The sequence below is a fragment of the Schistocerca americana genome, chromosome 2 (assembly GCF_021461395.2).
Source record: "Schistocerca americana isolate TAMUIC-IGC-003095 chromosome 2, iqSchAmer2.1, whole genome shotgun sequence".
NCBI lineage: Eukaryota > Metazoa > Arthropoda > Insecta > Orthoptera > Acrididae > Schistocerca > Schistocerca americana.
The window spans coordinates 935,596,713-935,613,323 of NC_060120.1; the positions used below are offsets into that span (position 1 = coordinate 935,596,713).

Genomic DNA, 16,611 nt, shown 5'->3' on the forward strand with positions numbered 1-16,611 from the left:
CTCCTGGAAGGAAGGAAGGAAAAATGTTGGGATTTTCAACTTCGCATCGACATCGAGACGGAGCACTATGCGGTTCAGTCCGGAACCGCGCGACTGCTACGGTCGCAGGCTCGAATCCAGCCTCGGGCATGGATGTATGTGATGTCCTTAGGTTAGTTGGGTTTAAGTAGTTCTAAGTCTAGGGTACTGATGACCTCAGATGTTAAGTCCCATAGTGCTTAGAGCCATTTGGACCATTTGAAAGGATCACTATTCAACGGTGATGAAGGAAATCGGCTGCGCCCTTTCGAAGGAACCATACTGGCATTTGCCTGAAGCCATTTAGAGAAATAACGGTAAATCTAACTTTAGATGAGCGGACGTGGATATGGACCGTCGTCCTCGCGAATGCGAGCCCAGTGAGCTAGCCTCTACGCCACCTCGCTCGGTTGTAATCGAGGGCAGGTGGTTTAAGTCACCTGCCGCTGCCTGTATTGTAACTCTCTGTTATTTAGCATTCTCCCCTGAAATATTACTCTTCCAGTAGTACAAGCGACTGTTATGCAGTACAAGTGCATCTGTCCTTGCAGGGTCTCAATGTAAACCCTAAGCTGCATCAAACACAGACATTTTCATTGAGTTTATGACTTTCAATCGGCCCAGTCATAACCAACCCTTCCAGTCCGGCCACGCCCCTCTCGTCGCGTTGTACACCATCATCAGGTGGTAGTTCTACAGTTTAGCGGATATAGATTGTTCCCACAAAAAACTTGCAGTGTCAAAATATCTCCAGTCCTGTGAGCCTTAGTCATTTACTTTCCTCGAGAGCTACACATGTGGCCGTTAAACACTCACTTTTTACAAACCAAGCAGCATAGTACCTCAGCTAAACAAAGGCTGCCACCAGATGGAAGAGCAAATCCTCCGAAATGCTTAATGTTGTGCTTCTCTTTTTATATTGTGTGGTGTATTTCTTACATATCTATCAGAAGTCATGGTTTGTTGGTAAGAGATCCGTCCAATAATTCGTGCTGGACTATTTGCACCGAATAAGATGGCTAGCATACTGGACACTCATTAGGATTGTAAGACGTGTATATTTCTATTGTCTATTGTCAAACCACAATTTATGAAAGATGTTTATATTTTATTAATAGGATTAAGTAGGAATAATTAATATTTGTCATTTTGGAAATAATTGTGGTAGCATGGAATGTCTGCACCAAAGTATTGTTGGCGGGAGAGACCGCACATTGATATAATTTTAAAATGGGCGGGAGAGACAGCATATGGGTTCATTTTAAGAAAAGAGCGGGAAAGACCGCGCATTGATACATTTTGTAATGGTAGCAGGGATTGTCTGCACCAGAAACCATTGTTGGCGGGAGAGACCGCACTTTAGCGTTCGTAGGCAGTCAGTAGTAAGCGAGATGTGAAGCGAGTCGGTAGCAGGTCTGAAGCGAGAGGTTGAGAGGAGCGGTGTGCCTGCCAGCCACCAGCTATGATTTATAAGAGATTATAAACGGATATACAGAGACATCAGCTAACTATTATCATAAGAGGAAATAATATTATTGAAATATCTTTTTTTTCTTTTTTTTTTTTTTTTTTTTTCTTTTTTTTTTTTTTTTTTGAGAAACTCAAGACTACTTAAGGTATGTTTGCGCAATGCTAGTTGTAAGATTATTGTAAAAAGTAAGTCCCATTTGAACGTTTGTAAAATCATTTCATTACCAACAGTAAATATTTGAAGAATCGTTTTCAGACTATAATTAATTTTTGCCAGCAATATTGCATTACTGATTATAATCCATCCCAGAAACCATCAACGTAAAACGTTGCAAAATTTTATTGTTGTCAAGAGAAAGTTTAACTATGAATTACGTAACTTCAGTCAAATTAATTAAAGAATAACGTCAGCTTTGGTATTATAGAATAACGTCAGCTTTGGTAATAAATACAGCCACTTATTACGACAGCCCACCAGCAGTTAATAGAGTATGGTAAAACATAGTACGTATATTCATGTCACACTTCGATGTAGCAGTCAGATGGCGATCCAGTAACAGTAAAAAAGGTAAGGAACAGTTGTGGGTTATTGCAGGTAACGACTGAGGGCCACGACGACGACACATTCTATGTTTCGTCGAAATAATCAGCAAATCACTTTTAATAAGCAGCATTTAAATTTGTATGCGAAGATTGCACTTATTATTATTGAGAAAGAGAATTAATTTCAAAGGGAAGATTTCATTTGTTATTACTAAGCAAGAGATAGAAATCCTAAGGGAAGGTTTCAGAGGTTATTGTACGAGGGAAGGTTGCGTAACAAAAGAGATATAGAGGAGACGGGAAGGTTTCAGAATGGGGGTTGCTTAGGTCCCTGTCATGGCATCCAGATCTCGGTTTCTCGTGCGTTCCATAAACCGCTTGTGGTTCCTTTAAAAGGAAACGGCAGATTTCGCCATCTTTTCTCGAATCTGTCCCTAAGATCTCGTTGTCGAGAGTTGTTGAAACCTAATATTCTTTCGTTTCAGTAATTGCAAATCAGACTTCTGTTTTGACATAATGTGACTGATGACGATTTTCGTAACTCCAGCATCGCCTGTTCTGCAAACAGGCGTACCACGATAAATGTCACCAAGCGTTGTAGCAGTAATGAAAGAACATTTCAGGATCTGTCTCACAATTATGCACAAACTGCAATAGCGACTTCGAGTAACGGTATCTGAATTCGTCAGCTGATACAGTTTGTAAGATTTGAGTCTGAGTTCTTGAACAGCTCACTCAGGAGATTCTGCTGACATTCCAATATGAAGTACAAAATTACGCAACGATTCTCAGTCACTTCTTTCTAAGTCCACTCATGACTCTTTGTTGGGCTGAGACCGACACGCCACCTTCTGAGATCTGAAAAACGGGCCGCAGCGTATCAGAGTTTGCCGGCCTGGTATTGGGGTCTCGCGCAACGCCGAATAGACGGCTTGCTTTCGTCGTACGTGAGACAGCCAGCACTTCGTGTACAGTGCGCCACCGTCGCTTTAGCTACACACATGCAGAGGTACTACACGCACACAGTAGCTACTCAGTTCTTGCTTGGATGTTGAGGATGGAGTATGTATAGAATCAGTTAACACTTCAAGTGGTAAAATGTTTTATCCAGCGTAGTAGGGAAATAGAATCAGTACGTATTCTTTGCGAATAGTAATCAACAAAACTGCTCAATTTATTAAGTATTTCTGAGTCCACCATGAGTTAAGGCGTGGTAAATATTCATACCAATGAATCAATACCAAAAAAAAAAAAAAAAAAAAAAAAAAAAAAAAAAAAAAAAAAAAACATTACCGAGCGAGGTGGCGCAGTGGTTACACACTGGACTCGCATTCGGAAGGACGACGGTTCAATCCCGCGTCCGGCCATCCTGATTTAGGTTTTCCGTGATTTCCCTAAATCACTCCAGGCAAAATGCCGGGATGGTTCCTCTGAAAGGGCACGGCCGACTTCCTTCCCCATCCTTCCCTAATCCGATGAGACCGATGACCACGCTGTCTGGTCTCCTTCCCCAAACCAACCAACCAACAAAAAACTATTCATGATAGTTTCACAGGTAAGTTTGAAGGAATCTGCAGGAAACTATAAATATCAACTTGCGTTAGCAAACATTTGCCTTCAAGAGAAATGACTGGGGTAAACAGTCAGCTTTAGACTATGCATATAAATCCACATCTGCAGGCACTACAGTATCAGAGTATGCTTTATGATTTGTTCAAGCACAGGCAGTCTATCCTATCTCCTGATTCTGCACTAGGCGTTTCACCCACAGGTCACTTGACATTGTCTTATTCAGATCACCATAAGTTACTGTAGTAGTGTTTGAAACAGTAGAAGTAGTAGCTATATCATCTGCATCAGAGTATCTTTCAAATTCTCAATCTTCTGCGTGCTGTTATGTAATCTCTTTCCCGTAATTTGTTATAAGGTCAGCCAGAACTTCATCTACAGGGTGAAAAGTATTTACACCGACAAACTCTGGGAGGTTGTAGGGGACACATCAAAACAAATATTTTTCCCTAATGTCATTTTTTCCTACAAGGAGTATTTAAACCGGTAGAGGAAGATTTCTCTGTGGGCAAATTAATTAAACCAACACTTTTCCATTTTTTATGACGAAGAGACAACACATTAACACAACCCAATTTGAATTACAATAGATTTTCAAAAATGCCTCCATTGACACGTAAACAAAGGTTACACCGTTGGATCATGTTCTGTCTGACACGGGCAAAAACCCCAGGAGTATCTGGAATTGTTCCTGCTGCTGCTACTATCCGGGCTACCAGATCCTTTTCTGATGCAACAGGAGTTGTGTAAACAAGGTTGCGCATCTCTCCCCACACAAAAAAAGTCCAGAGGGGACATTTCTGGGGACCGAGTAGGTCATGGTACAGGACCACCTCTGCCAATCCACGTTTTTGGGAACCGTCGGTCCAGGAATCGACGCACACAACGACTGAAATGTGCTGGCGCCCCATCATGTTGGAACCACGTGCGTTGTCTTGTAGGGAGCGGGACGTCTTCCAGCAAGTCTGGAAACGCTCTGGTGAGAAAATTGTAATAGTGCCTGCCATTTAATGGCCTAGGTAGCAGATACGGCCCAATTAAACAGTCCCCAACAACACCGACTTACACGTTAACGAAGAACCGCACTTGTTGATGAATCCGCTGTGCGGCTCGTCCGTTGTGGTGCGCTACATAGTACGCACCAACCGCATCAGTGTACTCACTCCAGGTGTATCGCTCCATTAGTAAACAGAGACAATGCACTACTACACAGGTGGACAGCAGTTGCCTACAACTGAAGAGCGTAATACGGCCTCTAACAACTGAAGAGCGTAATACAGCCTCCACCGGTTTATATAATCCTCATAGGAAAAAATGACATCAGGGAAAAATATTTGTTTTGATGTCCCCTACAGCCTCCCAGAGTTTGTCGGTTTAAATACTTGTCACCCTGTATAGAGTATCACGCCACCTCCACGACGTTATTCTTATGGATCTAAAAGAAATGTTCACAAATACCAGTATGATCTCTCCAACCACAAAAACCAACAGCGTCTCCTCAATGAACGTTCAGCGAAAGCTGCAGCGTATGGGCCTTCGCAGCAGGCGCCTGGTCCATGCACCCATGCTGACTGCTGTTCACCGGCGACGAAGGCTGGCATCTGCACGCCAATAATGCACATGGACGTCCACTGAATGGCGACAGGTGACCTTTTCAGATGAATCACGGTTTATGCTCCATCGAACAGATGGCCCGACACTCTGCAACAATCGTCGGAAGGGTCCAGGCAGGGAGGAGGGAACGTTGTGGTCCGGGGAATATTTTCGTGGCATTCCTTGGGTGATCTCGTCTTTCTGGAAGGAACAGTGTATCAACACAAGTATGCGTCTGTCCTTGTTGAATATTTCCACCCCTGCATGTAGTTTGTTTTTCCTCGATGGCATCTACCAGCAGGACAATGCAACGTGTCAGCTCGCAGTGCGTGTGTGTGATTCGAAGAATCCCAGGCTGAGTTTCCGGATTTAAATCTAATCTAAAATTTGTGGGACCACTTCGATCGGGCTTTACAGGCAATGAATCCTCAACCGATAAACCTAGCGCAGCTGCCCACAGCCCTGAAGTCGGCATGTCTCCACATCTCAGTAGCTACCCTCCAGAACCTGACTGACTCTCTCCCTTCACGTCTCGTAGCAGTCCGCACTGCGAAAGGTGGTTATTCAGGCTTTTGACAGGTGGTCACATTAATGTGACTGGGCAGTGTATACTCACTAGCGTCACTTGTAGTGTTAAGGTTCGTTTATACGAGCCAAAAAAAATGGTTTAAATGGCTCTGAGCACTATGGGACTTAACTTATGAGGTCATCAGTCCCCTAGAACTTAGAACTACTTAAACCTAACTAACGTAAGGACATCACACACATCCATGCCCGAGGCAGGATTCGAACCTGCGACCATAGCAGCAGCACTGTTCCGGTTCATTTTTAAGTAAGCAGAATGCTTCAGGAAATCTAACTCGTGAACTGATGCTGGTTGTATAACGTTTCTTGAATTTTACCGGACCGTCAAAACACGATTTCCAATGTTTCATACAAGAAACTGCTTCGAGAAATGCTAAAACCGATACAAATTTGAGAGAGTGTAGCTGACCGCTGTTGCCGAGCGGTTCTAGGCGCTTCGGTCCGGAACCGCGCTGCTGCTACGGTCGCGGGTACAAATCCTGCCTCGGACATAGATATGTGTGATGTCCTTAGGTTAGTTGTGTTTAAGTAGTTCTAAGTTTAGGGGACTGATGACCTAAGATGTTAAGTCCCATAGTGCTTAGAGACAGCCAGTTGGCCAGCCGGAGTGGCCGAGCGGTTCTAGGCACTTCAGTCCGGAACCGCGCTGCTGCTATGGTCGCAGGTTCGAATCCTGCCTCGGGCATGGATGTGTGTGATGTCCTTACGTTAGTTAGGTTTGAGTAGTTCTAAGTTCTAGGGGACTGATGACCTCAGATGTTAAGTCCCATAGTTCTCAGAGCCATTTGAACCATTTTTTGAACCAGCCAGTTGAGAGAGTGTACATAACGCGACTGGCGATCAGCTTCCGGTTTTAGCTACTGGGGATTCGTACAGGAGTTGGCTGTACCTCTGTTAAAGCGAAGAATTCGTCAATAAGCCTCTTGGTACCAGTAATGTGAACTGCTTTACCACAAGACTGAAGGATTTCACTAAGCTAAGTTTTCAATATTTTCCTTTTGATCATAAGCACCAGAAAACACTCTTGATGAAGCTCACAACAAGATAAAGCGCGATTCCGATCTCATCCGTAACAGCCTTCCACCAGCTTTTTTTTCCAGATTGTGGTCTTTATACATATTATTTTCAACGCCCTATAGGTCTGGACGTAAATGTATCGCTTTTATGAAATGCATAGTTTTCTCGGTTGTCCACTTCTGCATTGCTGTAGACAACAAAACGGCACCAAAAGCGAAACGATACTGCTTTCGTTCAGTCAGGTGACTGTAGCGCTGTTACTGAGAGAAGCAGAAAACAAAGATGAGAGCGAGAGGGAAGCATTTACTGATAGACTGAGACCGATATTGCGCTGTAATACGAAATATTCTGTCTGGGCAATACGGAGAAGGCTACCTGCTACATTAGGACTATTGCTCAGACTTACCGCCAGATTGCCGTGTATTGCAGACGCATTGCAGCGATACTGACGGCATTGTTATTCCGGCAAAATGTGGCCGTACAGTATGGGCTTACTTTCGGCCCCAGCAGTCCCGTGGGGAAACGCCTAGCTATAGTGCCTGTCTAACCCGTCCACTTTACAATGGTCTTTTTAGCTGAGCTCGCTGCGTACAGCTGACGTTACCGGTTGTTCCAAATGACGCACGAGCGGTGTAACTGCGCTCAAACAAAGTGTATCACGGTTACCGAACTGTACTTGATACGCGTGCAGCAGAGAAAACAGATAGACATTCTGTTAACACGTTCTTTTCCAGAAGAACAGTGGAAATGAACACTAGGAAAATTAAACTGTTATTTTACGGTAGAATAACGCAGCTGTGCGTGTAGGAGACAACGGTAGATTTGTTTTTAATATATTCTTCTTCGACAGAAAAGAGTAGGAAATTTAAATTGAAAAGAACTTTTGTGTTATGATCTAATACCTGAAGCGAACGTGCCATACATTTGCTATTAATACTTTGTTCTACTAACTTGAGCTGGGCGAGTAGCAGATAAAAATACATTCACTATTAAGACATTGTTCTACAGTAAAACGTACGATCTAGTAACTAAGATATGCGAAGAAATATGAGCCTGCATTTGCTATTAATATATCATTTTACAGTCACGTGTGGATAAATAAGATTTGTTTTATAATCAAATAGTTAATGTTTAGTATTAGGCGTTCATGCAAACATTTTATATAATTTTCTCGTTGCGATAATCTTCCGATGCAGATCTCGAATCATAGGTGAGCTCTGAACCTAAATGAACTCTGTTTCTTCCCCCGCACGAAACACTATTGCTCTCTGTTCAGAACTTTCTTTTTTCTGCAGGCATGATACATCACAATGCTGCCAAAATTTATTAACAGTGTAAGTGATCGTATAATTGCGACCCGCGGGCCGATGCGGATCAAATCCTGTGTTTGTGCGGTCCGCGGTTCTCAGCTATATTTTATAATAATACCCACATTATCCAACACCGTTGCTGAGGTAGCACCAATGCGAAACATGGAACAGTCGATACAAAGTGTTTCGAATGGTGCCACTTTCAACGAGCCAAATTATAGCAACCTTACTGCAGCTGGTCTGTTCAGGACTCATAGCATACTAACTTATGCAGGTTACCAAATAATGATAAGATTGGCAGATATGCAGCCCTTGGTGCTGCTCCGGAAAGTCACAACTGGCTACTGAGTAAAAATATTTGACAACCACTGGTACAGTGCGGATACACCCATGTTCCATCAGTATGAACGACGGATTTCTACGCACCTTTCTCGCTGTCGCTCATTGTGTTAAGAGAGCGTGCATGCCGTTCTACAATGTCCTCCCTCTCAAACAAAAATATTCTTCTATACTTAAGTTTTTAAAAACATAACATATCCTTCAAACTTTTCCAGAAAGTGATTCGTTTCCCTGTGAAAATAATTTTTGTACCCTCCTTCGCCCAGCTGTAATACTTCCGAGGTGCGGATGTTTCTCTTTTAACGTCGCGATACTCTAAGAACTTTCTTTTCACCAAACGCTTAATCAAATGGTCGATACACTTGGTTTTCTTCCCAATTCTCTTCTTCCTTGGGGTCACAATTTTCTGACCACTCCGTCTGGATTTCTTAACGTCGTTCATAACATTACGCACTGTCCTTACACTCTTTCCTATTGCGGCCGCTTTTCTCTCCATAGCTCTTTCTAACGGTATTAGTGAACTTTCCCACTTTTCTTCTCGACGGAAACGAGCTACGTTATTTATTAAATTTTTCCATCTGAGCGTTTTCTTTGATAGCGTATATCTGCGCGACGACTGTCCGCTTCAACAGAAGCTAAGAATACACTGCAGCAGTAACACACGATGTGGCTGCACAACGCCCACCCACGTTCGTCAGTCGTATGCTGTCGAATATTGTCGCACTCTTTCGGTCCCGTTGAAACGAGTGCGTGTTAATTTTTGTATAATTTTTTTCTTGTTTTTGGGTGTCTGAAGTCGCCCTCGTAACGTTTGAATTGCTTAGACATGCGCGCGCGCTGCTGCTACGGTCGCAGGTTCGAATCCTGCCCCGGGCATGGGTGAGTGTGATGTCCTTAGGTAAGTTAGGCTTAAGTAGTTCTAAGTTCTAGGGGACTGATGACCTCAGATGTTAATAAGTCCCATAGTGCTCAGAGCCATTTGAACCTTTTGACATGGGCGCGCAGCCTCGACAGGGATGAGTCAGTGATGAGTCAGTGATGATCTTTGTTCTGTGAAGATGCACGCTAGATGTATTTGGTAATCGCGAGAGAGGAGAGGAGACACTCAGTTGAGCTTTGGTGTTGGATGGGAACAGTCGAGTTTTGGAATTATAAAATGGTTCAAAAGGCTCTAAGCGCTATGGGACTTAACATCTGAGGTCATCAGTCCCCTAGACTTTGAACTACTTAAACGTAACTAACCTAAGGACATCACACATATCCGTTCCCGAGGCAGGATTCGAACCTGCGAGCGTAGCAGCAGCGCGGTTCCCGACTGAAGAGCCAAGAACCGCTCGGTCACGGCGGCCGGCTTTGGAATTATATTATGAGTCTATAGAAACTTATGCCGAAGAGGGGAAAAAAATTGGTTTTTAACTTCGTGCGATAATATTTGTGAAGAATTGATTACAAGTTATCATAAGGTTTGTTTTTATTTGCAGCAACGGTTTAATAATGCAGCATTCTTGGTTCGTCGGGCATCCAAGTCAGGAGTCCTTTTGTTTTTAATTCTTTTGTTAGGATTTATGGATCATTGAGAGAGAAATGGATTTAAGAACTGGAGTTTGGAAGTTTATTTAAGGAGAGATTTTATATGTGGCGTTCAATTTTTGTAAGCTCAGCTTTTGTAATTCTTGGATTATAGTTACATGATTTCAGAGGAAGCTTAAGTATTTTTGAAGTTTCATTAAATGATATTAAGTCTAAGAGAATGAAAGTTGGATTGAGTTCATTTAAATATAAGCCACTGTCCACATCCCAAGAGCCCATTAATTTTCAATTATTTAAAAACCATTATCAAAATATCATTAACCAATAATGATAGCAATGTTTTTCAGAGTACCCATTGCACCTCTGCGTATTTCTGTAATTAGATTTAGCAGATCTGTTATCGAGATGTGCTGAAGCTACGAGAGCAGTCTGCGCCATGGTAAGACAAATTGTGTATCGAACAGATTCTTTCTTTAATTAAATTTCACAGGGACCAACTTTAACCACAAAAGTAACCAATTTTCTTTTATCGAAGTTAATAGTCAGATTTTGTTATTACAGTAAGTTGCAGACAGGGTATTATTTTTTAAGATTCTCACAGTTGAATTTTGTCACCAGCAGTTAGCGTTAAGCTACCTACAGATTCAGATTCACTTCCATCTTCACTTTCACTCACTAAAACTAATCGAAACAGATAACATCCACTGTCCGTGCGTAAACAAAGCTTAGTTCCGCTTTCTGCGGTCGCGATTATAAAATGAACAGGTTATACATTAGACAGGGTAGAGAAGAGAGGACAATGAGACTCGCCTGCGAAGTTGGGTGCCAGGTCCATGCAGCTGGCGGTGGCGCCAGCGGGGGTGGCTCCGGTGACGACGACGGCGGCCGTGTACAGGGCTGCTGGCACGGCGGGGTCGCAGCCACTGTAGCCCAGCACGAACAGCAACGCACTGGCCGGCAGGTGAGCTGTTCGAACGGGCAAACAAGGCGCTGAGGTACAACACGACAATTTCTGGACTAAACACAGCGACATGGAGTCGTCATCTCCAGTCGTAAAATTTATCTGAAGATGACTGCCTGCTTGTCATCCACAATACTGAGGCTAGAGGTTAACATCATCTAGCTTGAATCCCAAAATCTTATGGAGATTTTTTTTTGCTATTTCTTTTATCTGTTATCTACAAGAAAGAACAGACCGAATGTTGCACGTGAAATGGCATGATTATAGCACAAAATACTTTAACATAGTTTCAATGTCTTAGTAATAACCAAGCAATATGCAGTTTAAGAGGGGAGAAATATCTAGATAGGATATCAGCATAAGAGAAAAATAATAATTAAAAAAACTAAAGGTATTTGTTCATCCGGAATCTAGAAGGCACATGCTACCAGTCTGTTACACTATTCTGGATTGCACTACTATACAACACTGCTATACTGCGCAACACCACACTACACTTTTGTTCTTGGTATCAGAACCAGGCTGGATTTCTCATTTGTCTAGATGGTTAGCCCGCAGCGCGTTGAGGTGCAACTCAGGATTCGCAGGGGCTGCGCTGCTGTTCCACCCAAGGTGGAAACATCGCTATATTGCCCAACACCACACTACAGTTTTTTTCTCGGTATCAGAACCAGACTGTATTTCTCATTTGTCTAGATGGTTAGCCCCAGGCGCGCTGAGATGCAACTCAGGATTCACAAACACTATGCTGCTTTTCCACCCAAGGTGCGGGGATTGGGGGATAGCTGTAAGGGTCTCAAGAAAGCCTTCCTGGTCCTCCCCGAATCTCATCTCCTGCCGCTGACTGTCCCTGCCCTGTTCGGTACAGTACTGTTCATGCCAGGCATGTGGGTGTTTGCCCTCAATGAGACATGCAGAATAACAACAAGATGCTTGAGAGCTACGCGTACCTACAAACTCTACAGCCTGGCGTGGATAGGCTCACCAGATATAAGACGGGAAGTTGCCGTGAACACAGACAGAAGCAAAGTGGAACCCACTGCGTGGACAACCTCCCCCAAGCAGGCTGAGATGTAGGAAGATGTTCCTAAAAATTTGCCTCCAAGAGAGTACATCACCGGCAGTGGCACCACAAAACGTGTGGACAACCAGAAACGCACATATCATGTATCTCATCTTCGGAGGCACTCCCCCCTCCCCCCACCCCCTCCCAATCACCCCACCCCACCGGGTGAAAACCTGCGATTGTAAACGTGGAAGTCCCTCAATAGAGTAAGAAGTGGGCTGGGTAGAACAAAGGATAATATGGCCAAATGGAACCGTCTTGCCGAACCATCAAGTTTATGAGCATGTGGAGCCGAACAAACCAACAAGCACCTGTACACCTGTCCTCGGTGCTTAGTTTCCTGCACTCTGGAGGACCTCTTGTGGGCCAGCGACAATGCCGTTGAAGCCACCAATTTTTGGTCTGATTATATTTAGTGTTCGTAATCTGTTTATGTATTAGTCTTATTATATGGCTCTATTTGCCTGACAGTGTATCTACACTCCCGGAAATTGAAATAAGAACACCGTGAATTCATTTTCCCAGGAAGGGGAAACTTTATTGACACATTCCTGGGGTCAGATACATCACATGATCACACTGACAGAACCACAGGCACATAGACACAGGCAACAGAGCATGCACAATGTCGGCACTAGTACAGTGTATATCCACCTTTCGCAGCAATGCAGGCTGCTATTCTCCCATGGAGACGATCGTAGAGATGCTGGATGTAGTCCTGTGGAACGGCTTGCCATGCCATTTCCACCTGGCGCCTCAGTTGGACCAGCGTTCGTGCTGGACGTGCAGACCGCGTGAGACGACGCTTCATCCAGTCCCAAACATGCTCAATGGGGGACAGATCCGGAGATCTTGCTGGCCAGGGTAGTTGACTTACACCTTCTAGAGCACGTTGGGTGGCACGGGATACATGCGGACGTGCATTGTCCTGTTGGAACAGCAAGTTCCCTTGCCGGTCTAGGAATGGTAGAACGATGGGTTCGATGACGGTTTGGATGTACCGTGCACTATTCAGTGTCCCCTCGACGATCACCAGTGGTGTACGGCCAGTGTAGGAGATCGCTCCCCACACCATGATGCCGGGTGTTGGCCCTGTGTGCCTCGGTCGTATGCAGTCCTGATTGTGGCGCTCACCTGCACGGCGCCAAACACGCATACGACCATCATTGGCACCAAGGCAGAAGCGACTCTCATCGCTGAAGACGACACGTCTCCATTCGTCCCTCTATTCACGCCTGTCGCGACACCACTGGAGGCGGGCTGCACGATGTTGGGGCGTGAGCGGAAGACGACCTAACGGTGTGCGGGACCGTAGCCCAGCTTCATGGAGACGGTTGCGAATGGTCCTCGCCGATACCCCAGGAGCAACAGCGTCCCTAATTTTCTGGGAAGTGGCGGTGCGGTCCCCTACGGCACTGCGTAGGATCCTACGGTCTTGGCGTGCATCCGTGCGTCGCTGCGGTCCGGTCCCAGGTCGACGGGCACGTGCACCTTCCGCCGACCACTGGCGACAACATCGATGTACTGTGGAGACCTCACGCCCCACGTGTTGAGCAATTCGGCGGTACGTCCACCCGGCCTCCCGCATGCCCACTATACGCCCTCGCTCAAAGTCCGTCAACTGCACATACGGTTCACGTCCACGCTGTCGCGGCATGCTACTAGTGTTAAAGACTGCGATGGAGCTCCGTATGCCACGGCAAACTGGCTGACACTGACGGCGGCGGTGCCAAATGCTGCGCAGCTAGCGCCATTCGACGGCCAACACCGCGGTTCCTGGTGTGTCCGCTGTGCCGTGCGTGTGATCATTGCTTGTACAGTCCTCTCGCAGTGTCCGGAGCAAGTATGGTGGGTCTGACACACCGGTGTCAATGTGTTCTTTTTTCCATTTCCAGGAGTGTATATTTCCTTTGTGTGTATTAATTTTATACATTTATTCTGTTTTTCTCTTTCCGTCTGTTTTTTATGCAACGCTTCTCACTGTTTCCAGAAGGTTGTTGTACGTGGATGTTCTACTGCGGCGCGACTCGTTATCATGATGTCTGGTCTCTTCTTGGTAGTCTCTCAGTTATGCGGGCTTGCAGCTCATAGAATGATATTTCAGCTGTCACCGAGTTCAGCTTATGCTACGGTTCTTCATTCCTTATTATGTTATAAACTGCTGCATATCCAAATGAGTTCCTGGCCTGGTCTGTAACATCTTGGCTGATGGTACATTCCCAGATGATGTTATCCGGGGAGCCGATTTCTGCATGTTCACAAGTGTCTATAGTGCGCTGTCGTATTATTAGTAACTGGGACACGGACCATGGAGAACTAATTACACCGGGAAAGCTTCGAGATGTAGAGTGGAAACTTCTTTCATTGCTTAACTAAAACATCAGTCGCCTAAGGCTGATTGGTAAAATAAGTTTGCTGAAAAGATTAGTCATCGATATCCTGTTCTGAATAACTGCGATTAAATAGTTTTATTTATTCACTCGCATTGTCCACCTCTGTAGTCGAGATTGCTAACACGCGTTTGTGCGGTGGCGCTAGATTCGGAAGTAACAAATTCGAATCATGGTGATGGAACCAATTTTCATCATAAGTTTTTGGGCGGCGAGGGGAGGAGAGGTAGTTGAGTACAGTTCCTAATCACCAGTCTTTTAACCAGTGTCCTAGCTTATATCCCTAACCTGTCCACTGTGTCTCATGGGACGATCTGATGTGACAATGATGACGCTCCATCTGTCTGATGTTGACGTTAAGCTAGGCGGCTCCATTGGTTCTGTTCGAGAGGAGTGGTTTGTTTTCAGATACCAGGTTTCAACCACTTCCTTCCCTTCATCCATAACAACACAAACCCTACACAACATTGTTCAAGTGTGAGACATACGTTGCTTTCGCATCTCTTTCATTAACTCTACGATCGATTAGTTTACCTTTGTATCATATTATATTTTAGCCTGTTTTCAATTCTCCGAAATAATACCGTGTCCAGAGGAAGCGTCCGCGTAACCTCCGTTTTTTTCTTAATTTTTAAGTCCCCTTTCTGTTTAGCAAGTCCCAGCTCTGTGCCGGTTGACTGCAGTGCATGAATATGTTTGGTCGTATTTCTGCTCTGTCTTGGGGAAGGAGCACAGGGAGTTAACGTTTATCTTTTGTAACACTATGCAGGGGTGGACACAGTAAAATCCTGTAGGAGCGCTCAACGGCACATTCTGTCGTGGCCTACGTCACCCAGTCGGCGTGCGCCAGTGTCGAAACGGACGTTCCCCCCAAAGTTACTGTCGAGGTGTTTCACTGGCCAATCGGATTCCTAAAGAGAAGTTTCTCGGTGCTTCTTGCAGGTTTCTCTCGGCTCGCTCGCTCGCTCAAAATCTCTGGCTTTCTAAGCCAGGTTCGCATGCAGGTTAAGCAGCAAGCTGCTGTTCCTGCTGACACCTAATAGTGGAAGTTTGGGTATCTCTCATCGGATAGACCTCAGTGAACGTCAAGAGACGTTTCTTCCGCAGGTCAGGCCAACGAATGGTCGGTCTATGGTGGGCATGGTCGCCCAGCTCCCTGATTATGCGGCTGTCTGAGTGTTCTGCCTTGGCGTAGGACAACCTGGCACTCTTTATGAAGCGGTCTCGCAATAGTGGGATGCCAGCCTCCTCATGTGGCAAAGGGCGCCAAGTAAGGCCTATTCCTAAGCCTTCTTTTAGGGATCTGACTGGCCTGTACTATCGCGCAGAAAAACGTGACAGTGGGTTGGTCAATGTGGACAGTGAAAAAACGCCGGAAAGGTGCCCTCTTGGTCGCTGTAGTGCAGATAGCTTTGGAGACGCGAAAAGTAGAGTTAGGTTTTGGGACGCGAAGAGTGGAGTTGAGATAACTTTGGAGACACGAAGACGACAGTCGTGTTAGGGGGAGAACGAAAGTTCAGTAAGATATTTCAGTAATTATAATGTTCAATCAGACTGAGTTGGGAACTTACAGAGATTATGAAGACTAATTTCATTCCTTATATGGTCACTTAAAAGTTGGGAGTAACTGGGAGTTAATACATTGCTAAGGTACTCAGATAAACTTCGGGTGATGCACAAAATAGATTCATGTCAGATACAGCAGATGAGTGATGGAAGACAACAGAGGTGGCTGCCATCCGAAGCTGTTACAGTCAGTGCCCTGAAATGGTGAGGAACAAGCAACTGTAAGCGTGGTTGGCGATGAGTTGTGGGCTCCGAAGTAATTAATAGGTTCATCAGTATTTTCATCTTTCCTCATTTGGATAACAGTTAATTTATGAGACAATCTGGAATCGTTGTTTCAGCTCGTTTGAGTGTCTGGTTTGTTCTTTTAAAATAACTCTCTCTCGAAATACCCCATCCTCTTATTAACTACCGAAGTTTTAATTAGCGGAACTTTAACTTGGCTCTTTCAGTTTGCTTCGTAAATGCTCTATAGCTTTCATTGCAAAAGTGTCAGTCTTATCTTTCGTTTCTCGCAATTTCCTTTAACGGAGTAAGTCACGTATTTGCACGATTGACATCCACTCCAATGTAGTTTCCGTCTCCCCAGTGCATAGAGTACACTCCACACTTATCTCACTCCCATTTAGTGTCACTCTGCTGCGAATGTGTACA

General features: G+C 44.7%; 1 protein-coding gene across 1 annotated transcript in view; it reads right to left on the bottom strand.

Moving 5' to 3' along the window:
• Positions 1-16,611, bottom strand: part of LOC124594558 (uncharacterized transporter slc-17.2-like) — a 210,195-nt gene that overhangs the window by 94,828 nt on the left and 98,756 nt on the right. The window contains exon 4 of the mRNA XM_047132930.1: positions 10,785-10,940. Within this exon, the coding sequence (XP_046988886.1) occupies positions 10,785-10,940 (156 nt within the window). The remainder of the gene's footprint in view (positions 1-10,784; positions 10,941-16,611) is intronic.